Source organism: Chiloscyllium punctatum, chromosome 10 (genome assembly GCF_047496795.1).
Source record: "Chiloscyllium punctatum isolate Juve2018m chromosome 10, sChiPun1.3, whole genome shotgun sequence".
NCBI classification, from domain to species: domain Eukaryota; kingdom Metazoa; phylum Chordata; class Chondrichthyes; order Orectolobiformes; family Hemiscylliidae; genus Chiloscyllium; species Chiloscyllium punctatum.
In genome coordinates this window covers 121,288,374-121,309,987 of record NC_092748.1, presented here as the reverse complement: position 1 = coordinate 121,309,987, position 21,614 = coordinate 121,288,374, and the positions used below count along the sequence as shown (strand labels likewise).

Sequence of the window (21,614 nt, the reverse complement as noted above, 5' to 3'; positions counted from 1 at the left end):
ATTCATTTTAGACTGTCAGAAGTGAGGGTGACCGAGCACACACAAACAACGAGATAGGCTGGCTCTGTTCAGAAAAGGGAGACACTGAGACGATATATAATCTAGCCGAACTAACAAATGGGGCAGTCCATTGTCACAGCAATTCGCCCCCATATAAATTGTTTTGCAGAATTTGCACACATTCTTTACTGTCACCTGATGGACAGGACTGTGTCTCTGTATTGTAATTACTGTACAGGAATACAATTACCAATCCACCAGAAAACATTGTGCTAGGCCCTTTGCCTAAGAAAAATCATTAAGGTGTAATGGATAATGAAATCAGATATAAACTGTGCTCATTGAACCTCAGTGAAGAAGCACCTGAACTGTTCGCTGTTGGCTCCCCATAATAAAGACACCACTTGGATTTTGCAAATAGACTCCAAGTGCAGAGTTTTCTCCCTCAACACCCACAGCCATCTTCCTGAACAGCAAGTGATGGGCGGGGGGTGAGGTTGCAGGGTGGTGTTTATAAGGTTCGTTATTGTGTCAGGGAAGCATTAAAGAGTGAACGTGTTCCAGTTGGGGAATATCATCTCCCTGTAATGGCATGTCCTGCTCCTTACCCCTTTGAAGATATTCACATCCAAGGTGTTGTTGTCCCTTGGCAGCACATGGAGGTAGGGGCTTCCACTCTTGGCACAGATGTCATACTACAGGGGAAAGAAGAAACAGTGAGATTACAGTGGGAATGTCATCATGAAGGGCCTGGGCAGCATGTATAGAAAAGACTACGTTTGATCAGTACAGAGACTCAGCAACCGGGGGAGAAAGATTTAAAGTAGTTGATGGCAGGATTGGAGAGGAGGTTGAGAAATATTTTTACCCAGAGCGTGATGATTGCCAGGATGGATGAGACAGAAACTCTCTTTATATTTTACAAATAATTGCACCTCTGTATCTAGAGTAATAAGTGACAGAGCTACAGACCAAGTGCTGGAAACTGGGGTTTGACTGGCTGACTCCATTTGACTGACTGCTGTCTTTCCAGCTGATGTTGCTACTGGACTATTTAGATCTCAGAATGAAAATCTGGCTTAGTAAATCATACTTTGCTGTCTTTTTAATTGAATGTGGTTGTCTTTCACTGAAATATTAACACAAAGTTTTGGAGAGTTGATTTTAACAATAAACAGAGGCTTATTACCATAAGACCATAAGACACAGGAACAGAAATTAGGCCATTCAGCCCATCGAACGCTGGTCCACCATTCAATCATGGCTGATCAGTTTCCCAACCCCATTCTCCTGCTTTCTCCCCATAACCCTCAATCCCTTTGACAATCAGGAACCTATCTATCTCCATGTTAAATATATTCAATGACCTGGCCTTCACAACCTTCAATGGCAATGAATTCCAAAGGTTCCGCACTCTCTGGCTGAAGAAGTTTCTTCTTATCTCTGTTGTTCCTTTACTTGAAGGCTGTGCCCTTGGATCCTAGTCTCTCCTACCAATGGAAACGTCTTCCCAACATCCACTCTGTCCAGGCCATTCTGTATTCTGTAAGTTTCAATTAGATCTCCCTGTTCCCCCAGTCCTTCTAAACTCCCCCAGTCCTTCTAAACCCAGAGTCCTCAAACGTTCCTCATGTGTTAAGCTTTTCATTCCTAGGACCATTCTCGTGAACTTCCTCTATATCCACTCCAGGGCCAGTACATCCTTCCTGAGATATGGGGCCCCAAACTGCGACATTACTCCAAATGTGGTCTGACCAGAGCCTTCTAGACCGTCAGAAGTACATCCCTGCTTTTATATTCTAGTCCTCTCGAAATAAGTACCAAGATTGCGTTTATCTTCCTAACTATTGACTCAACCTGCAAGTTTACCTTGAGAGAATCCTGGACTAAACTCCCAAGTCTCTTTGTATTTCAGATTTCTGAATTTTCTCCCCATCTAGAAAGAAGCCCATGTCTCTATTCTTCCTGCCAAAGTGCATGACATCACACTTTCCCCCATTGTACTCCATCTGCCACTTCTTTCCCCACTCTCCGAACCTGTCCAAACCCTTCTGCAGCCTCCTCAATGCTACCTGTCCCTCTACCTGTCTTTGTATTGTCAGCAAATGTAGCCAGAATGCCCCCAGTTCCTTCATCTAGATCATTAATGTATAAAGTGAAAGATTACACACAGGACATAAAAATAAATTCCTTCTTTATCAAATTTTTAGTATTGGCAAAATTACTTCTCATTTGCAATTCCATAAACTGCAAGACTTTTTCCATTAACCACTCAGAGGCAATTTATAAATTAGACTTTCCCAGACTTTTAATAACCTGCAGAGTCCTTGCCAAATACTTCTGCTGTGGAAGTTTCATAAAACAGAGATGTTTCACTGAGGTCACTTAATTCCTTAACTATACCAAGCAATTTCCATTTTCTAGGACGGACTATACTTGCTTCTGACTACAGGTGGATTGCCTTTCAACTGTCCAAAAGATTTTGAATAATTGAAACACTATATCTCTGAAGAGAAATCCAAATTAACATTTTGAGTCCGGTGGTAAAAACAATGACTGCAGATGCTGGAAACCAGATTCTGGATTAGTGGTGCTGGAAGAGCACAGCAGTTCAGGCAGCGTCCAAATAGCTTCGAAATCGACGTTTCGGGCAAAAGCCCTTCATCAGGAATAAAGGCAGTGAGCCTGCAGCGTGGAGAGATAAGCTAGAGGAGGGTGGGGGTGGGGAGAGAGTAGCATAGAGTACAATGGGTGAGTGGGGGAGGGGATGAAGGTGATAGGTCAGGGAGGAGAGGGTGGAGTGGATAGGTGGAAAAGGAGATAGGCAGGTAGGACAAGTCCAGACAAGGTGAGGAACGGTCACCGGACCCATATGTTAACTCTGATTTCTCTCCACAGATGCAGCCTGACCTGCTGAACTTTTCCAGCAATTTCTGTTTTTGTTTCTGATTTACAGCATGTGCAGTTTTTTTGGTTCTTATTTAGAAACACTGTATCTGTTGTTTTTCCTTTACCCACCCAGCTTGACATTCTCAAAGAATTTAAACACATTTTCTGCAGGACTGTCCTCTCACAAAGCTGTACGGATGTTGCTTATTTTATGATTTTATTAATATCTCCTTAACAAGGAAGTTAAGCATTCTCCCTCAGAAAGCTGTTACGCTGACTAACACAGAGCTCCCTGCCTCCTTTTTGAATGGAGGTGTTCTGTTTGTACCTAAAAATGAGGTGTCAACCTGATGGAGGTACATCACAGTACTGCTAGCATTCCAAATACTATAAACAAGAAGTGACAGAGCCAACCAATCTATCAGCTCGAATCCTCGCAGTCCTGCCACACTCAGTGGTGAATGGGGTGGCCAGTTAAACAACTCACTGGAGGAGGAGGCTCCACAAATCTCCCCCCCCCTCAATGATGGAGGGGCCCAGCACATCGGGGTAAAGGTTAAGGCTGAAGCTTTCCCACCAACCTTCAGCCAGACGTGCCGAGTGGGTGATCCATCTCAGCCTCCTCCAGTGGTCCCCAGTGTCACCGATACCAGTCTCCAGCCAATTCGATTCACTCCACGTGATATCAAGAAACAGCTGGAGACACTGGATACTGTAAAGGCTATGGGCCCTGACAACACTCCAGCAATAGGACTGAAGACTTGTGCTCCTGAACTTGCCTCTCCCCGAGCCAAGCTGTTCCAGTCCAGTTACAACACTGGCATCTACCCGACAATGTGGAAAATTGCCCAGGTATGTCCTGTACAGAAAAAGCAGGACAATGGATGGGTTGGTCAGATGGTCAGACCAATGGTAACTGGTACTTAACCCTGATAAGTGTGAGGTGGTGTACTTTTGAAGCAGAAACAACATGAGAGAATATTTAACAAATGGCAGGACACTTAGAGGAATAGAGGGATCTTGGAGTAACTCTTCACAGATCCTGAAGTTGGCAGAGCACATGAATGGGACATAAGGCATATGGGACACTTGTTTTCATCAGTCATGGCACTGAGTTTAAGAGCAAAGAGGTGATGTTGGAGATGCACAGAGAATTAGTCAGACCACAGCTGGAGTACTGTGTGCAGTGCTGGTCACCTCCCTACAGGAAGGAAGTGATAACACTGGAGGGGGATACTGGGGTGGCACGGCGGCTCAGTGGTTAGCACTGCTGCTTCCCAGCTCCAGGGTCCCAGGTTCGATTCCCACCTCGGGCGACTGCCTGTGTGGAGTTTGCACATTCTCCCCCGTGTCTGTGTGGGTTTCCTCCCACAGTCCAAAGATGTACAGGTTAGGGTGGATTGCCCATGTTAAATTGCCCATCGTGTTCAGGGATATGTAGGTTAGGAGCATTATTCTGGGGAAAATGTCGTGGAATAGGGCGGGGGAATGGGTCTGGGTGGGTTCCTCTTTGGAGAGTCAGTGTGGACTTGTAGGGCCGAAGGGCCTGTTTCCACACTGTAGGGATTCTATTCAATATCAAAGGAGGTTCACCAGGATGTTGCCTCGAATGGAGAAATTGAGTTATAAGGAGAGATTAGTTAGGATTGGATTGTTTTCTTTGGAGCAGAGAAGACTGAGGGGGAGATGATTGAGGTGGGTATGATTATGAGGAGTATGGACAGGGTGAATAGGGAGCAGCTGTTCCCCGTAGTTGAGGGGACAATCATGAGAAGGCACAGTTTTAAGGTCAGTGGCAGGAGATTCAAGAGGATTTGGGAAAGAAACATTTTCACTCGGCAGTTGGTGGGAATCTGGAATGTGCTGCATTTGAACAATACCCCGACTTCTGACCTCAGGATGAGGGAAGGTCAGTGATTAGCATTAGAATTAGAATTCCAACCAGGAAACAGGCCCTTCGGCCCAACAAGTCCACACTGCCCTTCCGAAGAGTATCCCACCCAGACCCATTACCCTACATTACCCCTGACTAATGCACCTAACCTACACATCCCTGAACACTGTGGACAATTTAGCATGGCCAATTCACCTAACCTGCACATTTTTGGACTGTGGGAGGAAACCAGAGCACCCGGAGAAAATCCACGCAGACACAGGGAGAATGTACAAACTCCACACAGTCAGTCACCTGAGGCTGGAATCAAACCTGGGTCCCTGGTGCTGTGAGGCAGCAGTGCTAACCACTGAGCCACTGTACTGTCCCCTGATGAAGCAGCTGAAGATGGTTGGGTCTAGGACACTCCCCTGAGGGACTCCTGCAGAGATGTCCTGGAGCTGAGATGACTGACCCTCCAACAACCACAAACATCTTCCTATTCCATGCTGTACATCTCTATGACTCTATGACTATGTGCCAGGTATGACTCTAACCATCAGAGAGTTTGCCCCGATAACCATTGATTCCAGTTTTGCTAGGGCTCCTTGATGGCCCAACAAGACCTGGACAATATCTTGGCTGAGACTGACTAGTGGCAAGTAAAATTTGACCTGCCAGGCAATGACCACCTCTAATAAAAGTGAATCGATCATCCCTTGACATTCAATAGAATGAATCCTCCACGATCAATATTGGAGGGTCACAACTGACCAGAAACTGAACTCGACTCGCTGAATGAATACGGTGGCTACAAGAACAGGTCAAAGGTGAAGCCTCCTCCAGCGAGTAACTCATTCTTGATTCCACAAAGTCTGTTCACTGAAAGAATGGTAATGGCGGAAGGTAGTGGAACCTGAACCAACTGATGCATTGAAGAAGATATTGGACAATTACTCAGAATAAACTGAGGAGACTGGCACTAAGTAATGATGCTCATTTAACAAACCAGTACAGGCACAATTGGCAGAATGGCCTCCTTCTGTACTGTAAGACTTTTGTGATATTTCCATGTGGTTGGCATCTCCATGAGAATTCCAGGACAGGCTGTCACTTATCGTCACTCCGAGGAACTTGACTCTCATGGTGGACGGTATGGAATATTTTCCCAGAATATTCGAACATCAAAGAGAGAAAGAAACAAAAAAATACAAGATGAAGTAATGGAATTAAAAAGATGTTAAGTCCCTTGGACATTATGGCCTGAAACCCAGAGTGTTAAAGGGAGTAACTACAGAGATGTAGGCCTTGGCTGTAGCCAGCCAAAATTCTGCCGATTCTGGAAAAAAATCAAACTTTTTTTATTCATTCAGGGACTGTGGGCTCCATTGTCTGGGTCAAAGTCTATTGCCCTTCCTGAACTACCCTTGAGGCAGCGATGGTGAGCGGCCTTCTTTGGACCACTCTAGTCTATTTGGTCTAGGGATGTCCACATGGTGTTAAGGAGGGAGTTTGAGAGATTGACATGACAAACTGTCCTGGATGTCCCATGTAGATGTGATGGTCAAGAAGGCACAACGACGCCTCTTCTTCCTCAGGCGTCCCAGAATATTCAGCATGTCCACAAGGACCCTCACTAACTTCTACTGGTGCATCATTGAGAGCACCCCACTGTCCGGGTGTATAACGGCCTGGTACAGTAACTGCTCTGCTCAGGACTGTCAGAAACTACAGAAGGTGGTGTGCACAGCCCAGACCATCACGGAATCCAACCTCCCATCCACGGACTCCATTTACACGGCTCCCTGCTGGAGAAAGGCTGCCCAGATCATCCAGGACCCCTCCCACCCCGGGAATGCTCTCCTATAACCTCCTCTGTGAGGTTATAGGAGGTACAGCAGCTTAAACACACGCAGCAGCAGGTTCAGGAACAGCTTCTTCCTCACTGTTATTAGATGGATGAACGGACTCTAACCTCAAATAATGCTGATCTCGCTAACGCTGATCTCACCGAGTGCATGCCCTTTGCATGTAACCTGTGTGTCTCTGTCTAAGTCTGTTTGATTTGTACATCCTTGCTTACTACAATCTATCTGTATGTCTCGTAAACAAAGCCTTTCACTGTACTTCAGTACACATGACAATAAATCAATCAATCAATGAAGAGAGATACAAAATATTTGCTCAATTTCTCTGTCATTAATTGATTTCTGTTAATAATTCTCCAGCCTCATGCTCTAAATGCAGCCATAGACTCATAGAGATGTACAGCATGGAAACAGACACTTGGTCCAACCCGTCCATACCGATCAGATATCCTAAACTAATCGAGTTCCATTCGCCACACCCGGCCCATATCCCTCCAAACCCTTCCTATTTATATACCCATCAGATGCCTTTTAAATGTTGCAATTGTACCACATCCTCTGGCAGCTCATTCCATACACGTATCACCCTCTGTGTGAAAAAGTTGCCCCTTAGGTCTCTTTTATATCTTTCCCCCCTCACCTTAACCCTCTGCTTTCTAGTTTTGGACTCCCCCACCCTGGGGAAAATAACTTGCCTATTTATCTTATCCATGCCCCTCATGATTTTGTAAACCTCTATAAGGTCACCTCTCAGCCTCCGACACTCCAGGGAAAATAACCTCTCCCTGTAGCTCAAATCCTCCAACTCTGGCAACATCCTTTTAAATCCTTTCTGAACCCTTTCAATAGGAAGGAGACCAGAATTGCACGCAATATTCCAACAGTGGCCCGACCAATGTCCTGTACAGCCACAACATGACCTCCCAACCCCTGTACTCAATGCTCTGACCAATAAAGGAAAGCATACCAAATGCCTTCTTCACTATCCTATTTACCTGCGACTCCACTTTCAAGGAATCATGAATTCAAGGAATCACTCCAAGGTCTCTTTGTTCAGCAACACTCCCTAGGACCTTACCATTAAGTGTATAAGTCCTGCCCTTATTTGCCTTTCCATAATGCAGCACCTCACATTTATCTGAATTAAACTCCATCTGCCACTCCTCAGCCCATTGGCCCATCTGGTCAAAATACATTGAACTCTGATGTAACTTTGTTCGCTGTCCACTACACCTCCAATTTTGGTGTCATCTGAAAACTTACTAACTATACCTCTTATGCTCGCATCCAAATCATTTACATAAATGACAAAAAGCAGTGGAAGCAACCCTCCACCACCACCCTCTGTCTTCTACCTTTGAGCCAGTTCTGTATCCAAATGACTAGTTCTCCCTGTATTCTGTATGATCTAACCTTGCTAATCAGTCTCCCATGGGGAACTTTATTGAACGCCTTACTGAAGTCCATATCGATCACATCTACCGTGCTGCCCTCATCGATCCTCTTTGTTACTTTTTCAAAAAACTATCATATTTGTGAGAAATGATTTCCCACACATAAATATAGCGGACATTTGCTTTAGCTGCTCTCCTCCTTTCTGTACACTGTCTCTTTTTATATTTCTTGCTTTGCTCATCTCATAATTCAATTCTCTCCAGTTTAGTTTAGTCATACATTGCTGGTGTTTAAATCTAATCTTCTGGCTTCTACTAATCTTCACAACAAAGTGCATCTTTCAAGATTGAGTCCATCCTTAACTTTCTTACTTTGTCACACATGGATCATATTATCTTACCTAGGAATCTATTTTCGGAGTCCTTTACAGCGCACACAGATTTCATACCTTCGTAATTGCCTTTGTTTAATTGTAAGGCACAAGTTTCAGACACATGTTTCTCACTCTCAAATGGAATGTGAAATTCTGTCATGTTACAATTTCTCAAGGGTCCTCTTACTTGTCATTAATTATTGAAGAGAACCATATCTATAACTCATGATTATCAAGATCAGTTATCAACCCCGCCTCATTATACATCACCAGGTCCAAAGTAGTCTGGTCCTGGGTTGGTCTGGAATGTAATGTTCTGCTGGTCACTCACCACATCCATATTGGTCTTCTGGTAGAAGGCAGCTCCAAACACAGCAATAACAAATATATTGATGAGCAGCGATATAAACAGGGCAATGGAGCACTCGATCAGGTAATACATATTCGCCTCCTTCAACTCTGATGGTCTGCTCCGGTCAACTTGTCTGCTCTGGGCCAAAGGGTGAAACAATACAGGTGTTGATTAATATCAGTCAATATCTCTGTTGACTCCTTGCTCTGTATTGATGGTGTTGCCTACAAATTTCAACGTCTTGAGTCCATGCATTGAATGTTTATTGGCTCTTTGACTTGGTTGGGCATCACAACTGTGATTGCAGAAACATTCTGGTTATTGGACAGAGAGCAGGAGCAGGAATGCTGCTCTCTCTCTGTTATGATCTCCAAAGATCCCCATTGACTTTAAACAAGAGGTCTGAATTTCCAGTTGTTCACATGCCAAGACTTCAAATTCTAAGAGGCAAAAGTGAGGACTGCAGATGCTGGAGATCAGATTGGAGTGGTGCTGGAAAAGCACAGCAGGTCAGACAGCATCCGAGGAGCAGGAAAATCGACGTTTCGGGCAAAAGCCCTTCATCAGGAATGAGGCTGCGCTTTTCCAGCACCACTATAATCTAGATTCAAATTCTAAGACTTTTACGGTAGCAACTAAACATTAAATTTTAGCAGACAACAAATACATCACAGAAAGGAATGTCCTGTTTAACTATTTAACATGACCTTCAACACTACAACATAATTATTCTTCATGGCCTAATTTTTGCAAAGCTGCAGTGTTTACTGAAACCATTCCAATTACAGTCCATGATTTGGAGATGCTGGTGTTGGACTAGGGAGTATAAAGTTAAAAATCACCCCACACCAGGTTATAGTCCAACAGGTTTAACTGGAAGCACTAGCTTTCACCTGACTATCACCTGATGAAGGAGCGTCGCTCCGAAAGCTAGTGCTTCTAATTAAACCTGTTGGACTATAACCTGGTGTGGGGTGATTTTTAACTACAGTCCAAGCTTCCAATGGGTTGATGTGACCCCATTTCAGTGCCATCACTGTCTCAGATGTTTCCTCAGTATCTCTTGGCAGGACAAGGTCAACCAACCTCACCATCCTGGAGCAGACTCATTCCATTGGCTTACACATATTGCTAAGCTAATGATGTCTGTTTAGGGATTATGTAATGAAGCAATTACGATTTTAAAAAAACTTAGATATGGTTTTCACAATCGAGAGTTTTGAGAGGCCAAGATGGTCAAAGATCTTACACTGAATTGGGATGTAAAAGGACTGAGGTTAGCTTTCTAACCGGCTGCCCCAAGACAGCCTGAACTCTGCTTCCAGAGTTGGGGGGGCAAGGTGGGGTGGGGGGGGGGGTTTTTGGCAGGGTGCTAACTCCATCCCATAAGACATTTCCCCAACAACCCACCCCACCCCTGGCCCTGAGGAAAAATCCTACCATTTGGGGCCCCTCCTCCCAATGTGGATGGAGGAAATTGGATCTTTTCCAGCCTTGGGCTGCAGGCCTCAGCACTGACCAACTGTTCCACAAACTCTGTTTCCAGTCAGAGTGCCCGCTTTTGTTTTCAGGGGAGAGAGAAGTTTGCACTGAGCTCGAGCTCAGAAGGTGTCTGTCTGGGCTCCCTGGTCCCACAGTAACTACTCCACCTGTCCTACTATTATAGGACAAGCCAAACAGAGGCATGGCACTCATCCACAGACTCTATCAACAAACACATCGACCTGGACCCAATATACCGACCACTACAGCGGACAGCTGGAACTGACAACCGGAAGCGGCAGAGACAGGCCACTATAAATGCCGGAGGAAACAGCACAGAAGCGCTTCACAGGAGGCTCCCAAGCACTGAGGATGTCCCCTAGACAGGGGACGAAACGTTTGCAACACAAATTCCCAGCTCGGCAAACAGAACCACAACAACGAGCACCCGAGCTACAAATCGTCTCCCAAACTTTGCCCACCTGAGTTGGTAGTCGGGCAGTATCCACAGCACATCGCCAGCCCATTTACCCTGAATACAAGAGACTATCCCAAAACAAATCACCTTATCAAAACCTCTCATCCATCACTTGGGGAGACTGAGCACAAAGTCTTGCCCCAATCTAATTCAGTAAACCCATGCGTTGACACAGGCTTGGTGGACACACATACACAGATTAAGAATAAAAATGAACAAAAAATTTAAAAACTACAGGCTAAAAGATATCAGATATCAGGATCAGGATCAGGATCAGGATCAGGATCAGGATCAGGATCAGGATCAGTCTGTCTGGTTTGGCTGTAAAGAGTAGATCACAGAACAACAACGGTTGAACATAGAAAAGTACAGCACAGAACAGGCCCTTTGGCCCACGATGTTGTTCCGAGGTTTAATCCTAATGTAAAATATAGTAACTTAACCTCAACTCACTGCTCTCCATGTGCATGTCCAGCAGTCGCTTAAATGTCCCCAATGACTCTGCTTCCACCACCACAGCTGGCAACGCATTCCATACGTTCACAACTCTCTGCGTAAAGAACCTTCCTCTGACATCTCCTTTATACCTTCCTCCTACTATCTTCAAACTATGACTTCCCGTACCAGTCAATCCTGCCCTGGGGAAAAGTCTCTGGCTATTGACTCTATTTATTCCACTCATTATCTTGTACACCTCGATCAGGTCTCCTCTCTTCCTCCTTCTCTCTAAGTCTCAAAAGATCTCCCTGTATCCCATACCTCCGGACTTTCTGAATGAGCCGACCATGGGAAACCTTATCAAATGCCTTGCTGAAGTCCATATACACCACATCCACTGCTCGACCTTCATCACCTGTCTTGTCACCTCCTCAAAGAACTCAATAAGATTTGTGAGGTATGACCTGCCCCTCACAAAGCCATACTGACTGCCTTTAATCATGCTATGCTTTGCTAAATAGTCATAAATCCCAACCCTCAGAATTCTTTCCATAACTTTGCTGACTACAGATGAGAGACTGACTGGTCTGTAATTGCCAGGGATTTCCCTATTCTTCTTGAAAAGAGGAACAACATTCACCTCCCTCCAATCCTCCGGTACGACTCCCGTGGAGAGTGAGGAGGCAAATATCCTCGCCAGTGGCTTAGCAACCTCCTTTCTCGCTTCCTGGAGCAGCCTCACATAAATCTGACCTGGCCCTGGGGACTTATCAATCTTAATGTTTGCCAAAATTTCCAGCACATCATCTTCCTCAATCTCGATCTGTTCAAGACTGTGTCACAGCTCCTCAAAGTTCTCATTCACAACAAGGTCCCTTTCCTTAGTGAAAACCGAAGCAAAAAACTCATTTAGGACTTCCCCTATCTGCTCAGACTCCACACACAAGTTCCCTCCACTATTCCTGATTGGCCCTACCTTCTCCTGATCATTCTCTTATTCCTCACATATGAGTAAAATGCCTTTGGGTTCTCCCTAATCCTTCTTGCCAAGCCTTTTTCATGCCCCCTCCTGGCTCTCCTCAGTCCATTCCTGAGCTCCTTTCTAGTCAGCCTGTAATCCTCTAAAGCTGTGCTCGATCCTTGCTTCCTCCACCTTACGTAAGCTGCCTTCTTCCTTTTGACGAGAAGCTCCTCTGATCTCGTCATCCAAGGTTCCTTAATCTTACCCCTTCTTACCTGTCTCAGAGGAACAAATTCGTGCATCACTTGCAACAACTGCTCCTTAAATAGTCTCCACAATTCTGCTGTGCCCTTTCTGTGGAACAATTACTCCCAGTCTGTACTTCCCAACTACTGTCTGATAGTGTCATAATTTCCTTTTCCCCAGTTAAGTATCTTCCCTCGGTAACTGCTCCTGTCACTCTCCAAGGCTATGGGAAATGTGCGGCAGTTGTGGTCACTAACACTCCCACTGCGAGATCTGACACCTGTCCTGGCTTGTTGCCGAGCACCAAATCCAAAATGGCCTCTCCCCTCGTCGGCCTGTCTACATACTGAGTAAAGAAACCCTCCTGAACACACCAGACAAAAACGGCTCCATCCAAACCATCTGCATTAAGGAGGTTCCAGTCAATATTGGGAAAGTTGAAATCACCCATAACAACAAACCTGCTACACCTGCATTTTTCCAAAATCTGCTGGCCTATGAGATCTTCAACCTCTCTACTGCTATTAGGGGGTCTGTAGAAGACCCCAATGAGGTGGCTGTTCCCTTGCTGTTCCTAACTCCCACCCATACTGACTCAGTAGACAAACCTTCCTCAATAACCTTTGTTTCTGTAGCTGTGATGCACCCTCTGATTAGCAATGCTACACCCCCTCCTCCTTTTCCACCCTCCCTGTTCTTTTTAAATGTTCTAAACTCTGGAACATCGAGCAACCATCCCTGCCCCTGTGAAACCCACGTCTCCATTATGGCCACAACAATCATAGCCCCAAGTACTGATCCAGGCTCTAAGTTTGTCACTCTTATTTCTGACCCTCCTTGCGTTAAAGCAGACACACTGTTTGTTTCATCACATGAGAAACCTTCCCGATAGATTCAATATATCCTGTCACTGTCCTGTCTGCAACTGCCCCCCTCTCAGATATAAGGCTCTGATTCCACCCCCCTGCCAAACTAGTTTAAACGGTTGATTTCAGGATTCTTGCTTTTTCAGGTGAGTTGGAATCCTTTGGTCATGGTTTGTTGGCAGCACCCAGATTCTGACTAGCTTGCTGGCTAGGTGGCTTTTAGCACAACAGAGCAAAACAATCCTTTTCCCGACACTGCAGTGGTGACAAGGGATAGTTCTTCAGCTCTGACCTTCAGAGCACACTAACACTTGGATCCAAGCTAGGACCCATAAACATCAATTCACTAGCACACTCTCCTTCACTAACACACCCACTCCTGCTAACACACCAGGGCCACTGTCAGTTCCTAACCTCTGCTGTATATTCCATGAAATTCAAAATACTAAAAATGTTTGTAGTAGAGAGCTTTCTGCTGAGAGGGAACAGGTAGTCAGCCCTCCCCCTCATTGTCTTTTCCTGCGCTATCCTTTTTTTGAAGATTCCCTGACATTCCATGGGTCCCATGGAACGTCACCAGACAGCACCCAACTTCCATCCACAGACTCCTTTTTCGTCAGGAGCATTCCTTTTTTGAAATTAAAAGTTCAACATCATCTATAGCACCTTGCCGTTCTGATCCATTGTCATGACACAGGTGTTGAGTACTTTACAGTAGCTGTGTAAAATGAGGGGTGATGTGATCAGGTAAGAGCAGTGGGCATCGCTGTCCCACTCAATCTCTCTAATACAGTTACATACCTTGACGAGAGCTGAGTGGAGGTAGATATTATGGGGCATGATGATTGCCCCAACGATCCCCACAGCCTGAAGGAGTTCAGTTCTGCCACATCCGGCACAGTACGGATAGAATAGACCCTTCACTACTTCCCCCTGATCAGGTTTAACCACCACATACTGAAAACACAGGGAGAGAAATGGTCAATACATGTTAGGGTATACCACACCGAACAGGTCTTTATCATCTGTCTGTCAACAAGGATAGACTTCAGATTATCACTAACTCATCTCTGTCTCTCCAAGCCCCCACCCCAGAAATCCCATGTAAACTGGTCCAATTATCTTCTCAAATCTTTTCCCAGCATTTTTTCAAATAGTGGAACCCAGATATTGCCTGAAGAAGGTTCAGCACATCTCTTACCCCATTCTTCAAACACTTTGCCCTAAAGAAAATAATCCAAGCCAATCTTGTATCTCTTCATTGCTGAATCACTTCAGCCCAGGCAACATCCTGGTGAATCCCCTCTCCAACCCTCTCTCATATAAACAGATCCTTCCTATAGTGTAGTGACTACAATTGCACACATGACCTCAGCTGACTAATGAATGTTACTAACAGCTCTATCATAATCTTCCTGCTCTTATATCCAACGCCTTGATAATAAGTCTAATGCATTGATAGGATGGGGATATATGCGCAGCCTTGTTCACCAGTGAATTGTTTGACTGGACGTCACCATTCAAGACTGGATGTGGCAGGACTGCAGAGTGGATCTGTTAGTTATGGGATCCCTTAGCTCTGTCCATCACTTGCTGCTTATGCTGTTGGTGTGGAAGTAGTCCTTTTTGGTGATTTCACCAAGTTGACACCTCACCTTCAGGTATACCTGGTGCTGCTCCTGGTGTGCCCTCCTGCACTGTCCATTGACCCAGGGTCAATACCCCTGGCTTGATGGTAATGAATATGGGAATGGTTGAGTGGGGGATACACTTGATGGGAATGGTTGAGTGGGGGATACACTTGATGGGAATGGTTGAGTGGGGGATACACTTGATGGGAATGGTTGAGTGGGGGATACACTTGATGGGAATGGTTGAGTGGGGGATACACTTGATGGGAATGGTTGAGTGGGGGATATGCCGGGCCATGAGCTTACAGATTGTGCTGTCGTGTAGAGGGAGCTGCTGCTGTTGGTGACCCCCAGCACCTCATTGATGCCCAGTCTGGAGGTGCTCGATCAGTTTGAAGTCTGTCCCATTGAGCACGGCGATAGTGTCACACAACCCAATGGAGGGGATTCTCAATGTGAAGGTGGGACTTTGTCTCCACAAGGACTGTGCGGTGGTCACTCTTACCAATACTGTCAGGGACAGATATATCTACAGCCGGCAGATTGGTGAGGATGAGGTCAAGTCTGTTTCTCCCTCTTGTTGGTTCCCTCCCCACCTGTCCCAGACCCAGTCCAGCAGCGATGCCCTTTAAGGACCTGACCAGTTCGATCAGTAATGTTGCTGCTGAGTCACTCTTGGTGGGGAACACTGATGCCTTGACATTGCATGGTTGATCGAGCTGTTTCTGCCATTATTGTTTCCTGTGCTTCGGTAAATGCCTGGTGGTCTGTCCAGTTTCTTTCCTTTGTTGAGACTTTGTAGCAATTTATACGACTGAATGTTTCACTTGGCCATTTCAGAGAGCAGTTAAGAATCAATCCCTACCTGTAGATTTGGAATCACATGTAGGTCAGAACAGATAAGGACAGCAGATTTCCTTCCCTGAAGGACATTAGTGAACCAAATGGGTTTTTCTGACAATGGACAGCAGTTTCATGGTAATCCTTAGACTCCTAATTCCAGATTTTTATTAAATGCAAATTGCATTATTTTCCATATCGACACATGACCCCTGGATCCTGTAACACCTACTGGGTCTCTGTATTACTTATCCAGCAACAACACCATTAGGGCCAGTACCTCTGTCACCTCCCAACACATTCCATCTCCTGGAACTGCATTTAAACTCTTATTTAGTCTGTTCCAAGCTGTGGGTACTGCTGTCTCCGATGTAAAACCCATCCCTAACTCCCATTGAGAAACTGAGTCCATTTGGGGTCTGGGGCACCCATGGACAGCCTCAGGTTATGGTTTGAAATGTGTGCACGAGAAGGCTGCCTACAGGAGCACCCCCTCGTGGGAAGCAATCTTGTATCGATCTTTACCTCATATCCAAATGTTAGTGCCATAATCGCAATCAGGAAAGCAAAAAAAGCTTCCAACTTCCGGAGACCTGCAATCAGAAAATCATCCATCACCAAGGGGCGGTAGTGTCCATGCCGCTTAGTCAGGAGGACCAGATTCATGTCCCATTTGCTTCAATGTGCATAATAGCACATCTGATCGGATAGATTAATACTTCTGGAGTCCATCCGACCCCCCCCCACCTCCCCTGTACCACGCACCCTGCCTGCACCCTATTTCTGACTGTACCTGGCTCCAACAGACACTGCCTGGGAGTGATGTCCAGTGCCAGGACAGGTACGTGAGCTGGTGAAGGTTTGGGAAATGTTAGGGCTGATTGTGGCTGATTTTGACGAGTGTCCCAGCTGCCTGCCCAATCACTCAAGGCTCTGAGAGTGTGAAAACCCATCGCTCCCTGCCTTTAACCGACACCCCAACCCTACTTCCACATGCCTCTGCAACAGAGCGTTCCAAAGATTCACTATCCAGTGGGTAAAGAAATTCCTGTTCATCTCAATCCAGGGATATTTCCTCTCAGAATCCTCCCTCTCAAGTCCTTTATTAGGACTATTATCCATTTCATTGCAAATGCTATATTCCGAAGAATAGCAGCCATTTTGCTCTCAGTATCTCCCCATTGGGACCACATTCTTATCACAGACATTGAACGAATAATCCTTTTCTTGCAGCTTCCTTCCTTCCCAAAAGTAGTTATGTTCTTCCTCAGGTACAGGGAGCAAAACTGTAGACTTCTAAAGGGAGCTAAAAATCCTCAGGAGAGTCCACCCCACAGAAACAAAGATCAGAGAATCCCTACAGTGCAGCATCAGGCCATTCAGCCCTTTAAATCCACACTGACTCTTTGAAGACCATCCCACCCAGACGCAGCCCATCCCACCAAACCTTATTCCACGTAACCCTGCATTTCCCACAACGGGTCCACCAAGTCTGCACATCCCTGGGCACAAGAGCATGACCAATCCACCCTGATCTACACATCTTTAGATTGTGGGAGGAAACCAGAGCACCCGGAAGAAGCCCACGCAGACACGGGGAGAATGTGAAAACTCCAGACAGCAAATTGCCTGCAGGTGGAATTGAACCCACATTCCTTACGCTGTGAGGCAGCAGTGTTAACCACTGAGTCACCGTACAATGAAGAGGGAAAAGGTCAAAACCAAACTGTTGTAGAGAGTGACATTCAACTTACCATATTTGTCAAGGAACAGGAATATGAAGGTGTCCACTATGGTTATAATGACTCCTCCCCAAATAGGGATCCTGAAATAATCATGAAATAATCATCTTCAGTGACCACCAGCAAATTCAAAGGTAAGGAAATGTCTGGAACAAGCTGGTTGGACAGACCGTATCTGTACAGACTCAGACACTGCTTGAATAAAACACATGGCGGACCTGATTTTCCTGGGAGCTGGTCCATGGGGTTACAACCTGGCACAGTCCAACAGTCAGCCAAGAGACTCAGTCCCCACTCCCTCCACCACCCACACTCACTGGCAGCAGTGTGTGCCACCTACAAAATTCAGGGCAGAAACCCACCAAAGATCCTCAGGCAGCACCTGCCAAACCCACAACCACTTCCACCTGGAAGAACAAGGGCAGCAGATCCATGGGAACACCACCCCCTGCAAGTTCCCCTCCAAGCCCCTCACCATCCTGACTTGGAAATATATCGCTGTTCCTTCAGTGTCACTGGGTCAGAATCCTGGAATTCCCTCCCTAAGGGCATTGTGGGTCTACCCACAGCACATGGACTGCAGCGGGTCAAGAAGGCAGCTCACCCCCACCTTCTCAAGGGGCAACTAGGGATGGGGAATAAATGCTGGGCCCAGTCAGTGATGCTTGTCTCTCAGAACTTAAAAATAATTCCCTTCAATGATTTGCATATAATACATCTTGATACGACTATCACAAAATAGAATCATAGAATGTTACAGTACAAACGGAGGCCATTCAGTGCATTCTGGCTCCTGAAAGAGCTACCCAGCCAGTCCCACTCTCCAGCGCTATCCCATAACCCTCGAACCTCATTCCTTTCAAACACATTCCCAGCTCTTTTTTGAAACCTCCTATGGAATCTGTCTCCCTCCCTCTCCCAGGCAGCACGTTCCAAATCCTAAGCAATCTCTGAGTAAAGGAGGTTCTTCCCATCTCACTCATAGCTGTCTTGCTGACAATCTTGAGGTTATGACCCCTCGTTACTGACATACCAACCAGTGGAACCAGAATATCCCTCTTTACCCTGTCAATACGGTTCATCATTTTGAACACCTCAGTGAGGTCACCTCTTAACCTTCTCTGTTCCAAGGGGAATAAGCCCAATCTCTCTGATCTTTCCCTGTATCTAAAATCCTTCATTCCTGAGATCATTTTATTAGAGACAAAAACTACAAATGCTGAAATCCAAAATAGACAGGCAGGAGGCTGGGGGAACATGGCAAGGCAGGCAGCATCAGGAGGGACAGGCAGGAGGCTGGAGGAACACAGCAAGGCAGGCAGCGTCAGGAGGGACAGGCAGGAGGCTGGGGGAACACAGCAAGGCAGGCAGCATCAGGAGGGACAGACAGGAGGCTGGGGGAACACAGCAAGGCAGGCAGCACCAGGGGGGACAGGCAGGAGGCTGGGGGAACACAGCAAGGCAGGCAGCATCAGGAGGGACAGACAGGAGGCTGGAGGAACACAGCAAGGCAGGCAGCGTCAGGAGGGACAGGCAGGAGGCTGGGGGAACACAGCAAGGCAGGCAGCATCAGGAGGGAGAGGCAGGAGGCTGGGGGAACACAGCAAGGCAGGCAGCATCAGGAGGGACAGGCAGGAGGCTGGGGGAACACAGCAAGGCAGGCAGCATCAGGAGGGACAGGCAGGAGGCTGGGGGAACACAGCAAGGCAGGCAGCATCAGGAGGGACAGGCAAGACCCCTCTCCAGCTTAATAATATCCTTCCTCTAACAGGGCAACCTACTAATAAGTGAAGGGCTTTAATATCCTTCCTTAAATAAGGTGCCCAGAACTGAACACGATGCTCCAAATGTGACCTGACCAATGACGTGTAGAGGTGGAGCATCACTTTGTTGCTTCTAGACTCTTTGCCACTATTTATAAACCCAAGGATCCTATAAGCTTTCTTAGTAACTGTTCCACCTTGCCCAGCCACCTTCAGAGACTTGTGTACATGAACCTTGAGTCCCTCTGTCCCTGCATTCCCCCAGAATTGTACCATTGCACCTATATTGTCTCTCCATGATCCTTCGACCTCAATACATTCCCTCCCATTTCCCTGCATTGAAATTCATCTGCCAGGTTCTTGGCCAACTTGTTAATGTCCCTGTGAAATCACTCAGCACCATCCTCACAATTCCCCATTCTCCCTAGCTTAGTATCTTCTGCAAATTTAGAGATTTTGCCCTTAATACTCATTTCCAAATCTTTTAGATAACGTAGAAAAAGCAAGGATCTCAACCCTGATCCCTAGGGAACATCATTTTCAACTCGTCTCCAATCTGAGAATGGGTGTTGTTTGGTTTTGTGATTACTGGAGAAACTTTGTGCATCTCACCTTTGATTGGACAGTAGATTGATGGCAATTGCTGTGCCAATGACCTCCTGCATGTCAGACCCGATGATAGCAATCTCAATCATAACCCACAGGATACGGCGAGGATGCTGAAAGACAGGAATACAGGTACGCTCTGTCACTCAGCTCCTGGGGAACAGCAGGAGCTGGATTGGGTCCCCAGGATCCAGTTGGTCACCAAGGCGACAATTACAAATGGTCCTTAGTGCCTCTCGGGGGACAGGGTAGGAGGAGGGGTGGCATAGGTCAATCCACCAGGCAAGTCTTGAACCTGTGGGTATGGACCTTTCCTCAGAGATGGGGGAATGTAACATTTTAATAGCACTAAAGGCAGGATTGCTGGGGCCAATGGTGGAGCATGTGAGGAGGGTCAGCCAGTGTGAAACCTCCCAGTGGTACCGGTTTCCTGCCACTATCCTGCCCCCTGGACACTTCCCAGTTTTCATGAAAAATTCTCATTGTAAAGGTGTGTGTGAGAGAGAGAGAGAGAGAGAGATGGCCTCCATCTCCAGCAGTTCTCTCTCTCTCTCTCTCTCTCTGTCTCTCTCTGGCCCATAGATAACAGCATCAACAACTTCGCTGCTAGACTATTGGTTCACTATATTTCAGAGCTCTGCTTCCATTGTAAATTGGATGGTGAGCCCTTCCCTTTGGCTCATAAGTGTCTAATTCAGCAAGAACCATGGCTGGGTGATTCCCACATATCACAGAGCTTCTCCATTTGACCCTGATCCTGAGGCTCCAACATCCATCAGGAAAGCCTGGCCTAAGACGGAGGAGGGTTATAATTGCTGAAGAAGCAGCTGATATTGGATGTAAGTGAGGACCAGTGAGAGGTCACATGTCCACTGGAATGCTGAGGTAGTTCAACAATGGGGGCGGCTGGGATCCAGGAGGTCCCACCAGCAGAGTGTCTCCAAGAGATTGTTAAACAGGGATTAGGGAAAGGAATGGAGGAAAGATTGAAGAGAGGGAAATGGGAGAATGGGGTTGGGAAGAGAAACATCAGGAAAGGGGAATGGGGAGAGTAGGATTGGAGAAAGGGGATTGTTGGAGGGGATGTGGTAGGAATTTGAGAGAATGAACTTATATTTTCATCATTGTTTTGTTCAGCTTCAATGTTCCACCTCTCAGCCAGTTCAAACTGTTGTTGTGTAGGAAGGATGACAGCAAATTTCTGCACAGCAAGATCCCACAAAGACGATGAGATGACAGGGCCTCTTCTGTTACCCAGAGATTTGTATCCTGCTGAATCTGTGATCTTACCTTGGGATAGTAAATGTGACAGACTTCAGCAAGGTGCAGTCCAGTCACCACCCCGAGCCGAGCTGCAAGTCTCTGCAGGAGTAAGCCAAGGAACGTGGATAAGAGGAGGACCCAGAGCAGCTGTGAGGAATGAAGACACTGAGGCTCAGAGATTGTTACTGAGGTTAATAAACACCAGTCTACAAAATGATGAAAGGTATAGACAGGGTAGATAAAGACAAGCTTTGTCCCAGGGTGAGGGATTCAATAACGAGAGGTCACACTTTCAAGGTGAGAGGTGGAAAGTTTAAGGCGGATACACGCGGCAAGTACTTCACACAGAGGGTGGTGGGCGTTTGGAACGCGTTGCCAGCAGAGGTGATAGAGGCAGGTACGGTAGATTCATTTCAGGTGCATCTGGACAGATGCAGGAGTAGGTGGGGAGCAGAGGGATACAGATGGTTAGGAACTGGGCGATAGGTTTAGACAGTACATTTGGATCGGCTCAGGCTTGGAGGGCTGTAAATTTTCTTTGTTCTTGT

At 46.3% G+C, this 21,614-nt stretch overlaps 1 protein-coding gene across 7 annotated transcripts in view; it reads right to left on the bottom strand.

Annotated features, from left to right (window-relative positions):
• LOC140482508 (natural resistance-associated macrophage protein 2-like) overlaps nt 1-21,614 on the bottom strand; it is a 169,253-nt gene that overhangs the window by 19,299 nt on the left and 128,340 nt on the right. For 6 of the 7 annotated variants that reach the window (XM_072580052.1, XM_072580059.1, XM_072580053.1 and 3 more), the window contains 7 exons: nt 21,094-21,213; nt 19,810-19,916; nt 17,447-17,517; nt 16,218-16,285; nt 14,023-14,178; nt 8,730-8,888; nt 609-695 (listed from right to left, as the gene is read on the bottom strand). In XM_072580052.1, coding sequence (XP_072436153.1) covers nt 609-695; nt 8,730-8,888; nt 14,023-14,178; nt 16,218-16,285; nt 17,447-17,517; nt 19,810-19,916; nt 21,094-21,213 — 768 coding nt within the window. The remainder of the gene's footprint in view (nt 1-608; nt 696-8,729; nt 8,889-14,022; nt 14,179-16,217; nt 16,286-17,446; nt 17,518-19,809; nt 19,917-21,093; nt 21,214-21,614) is intronic. The other variant, XM_072580058.1, reaches the window with a different exon arrangement.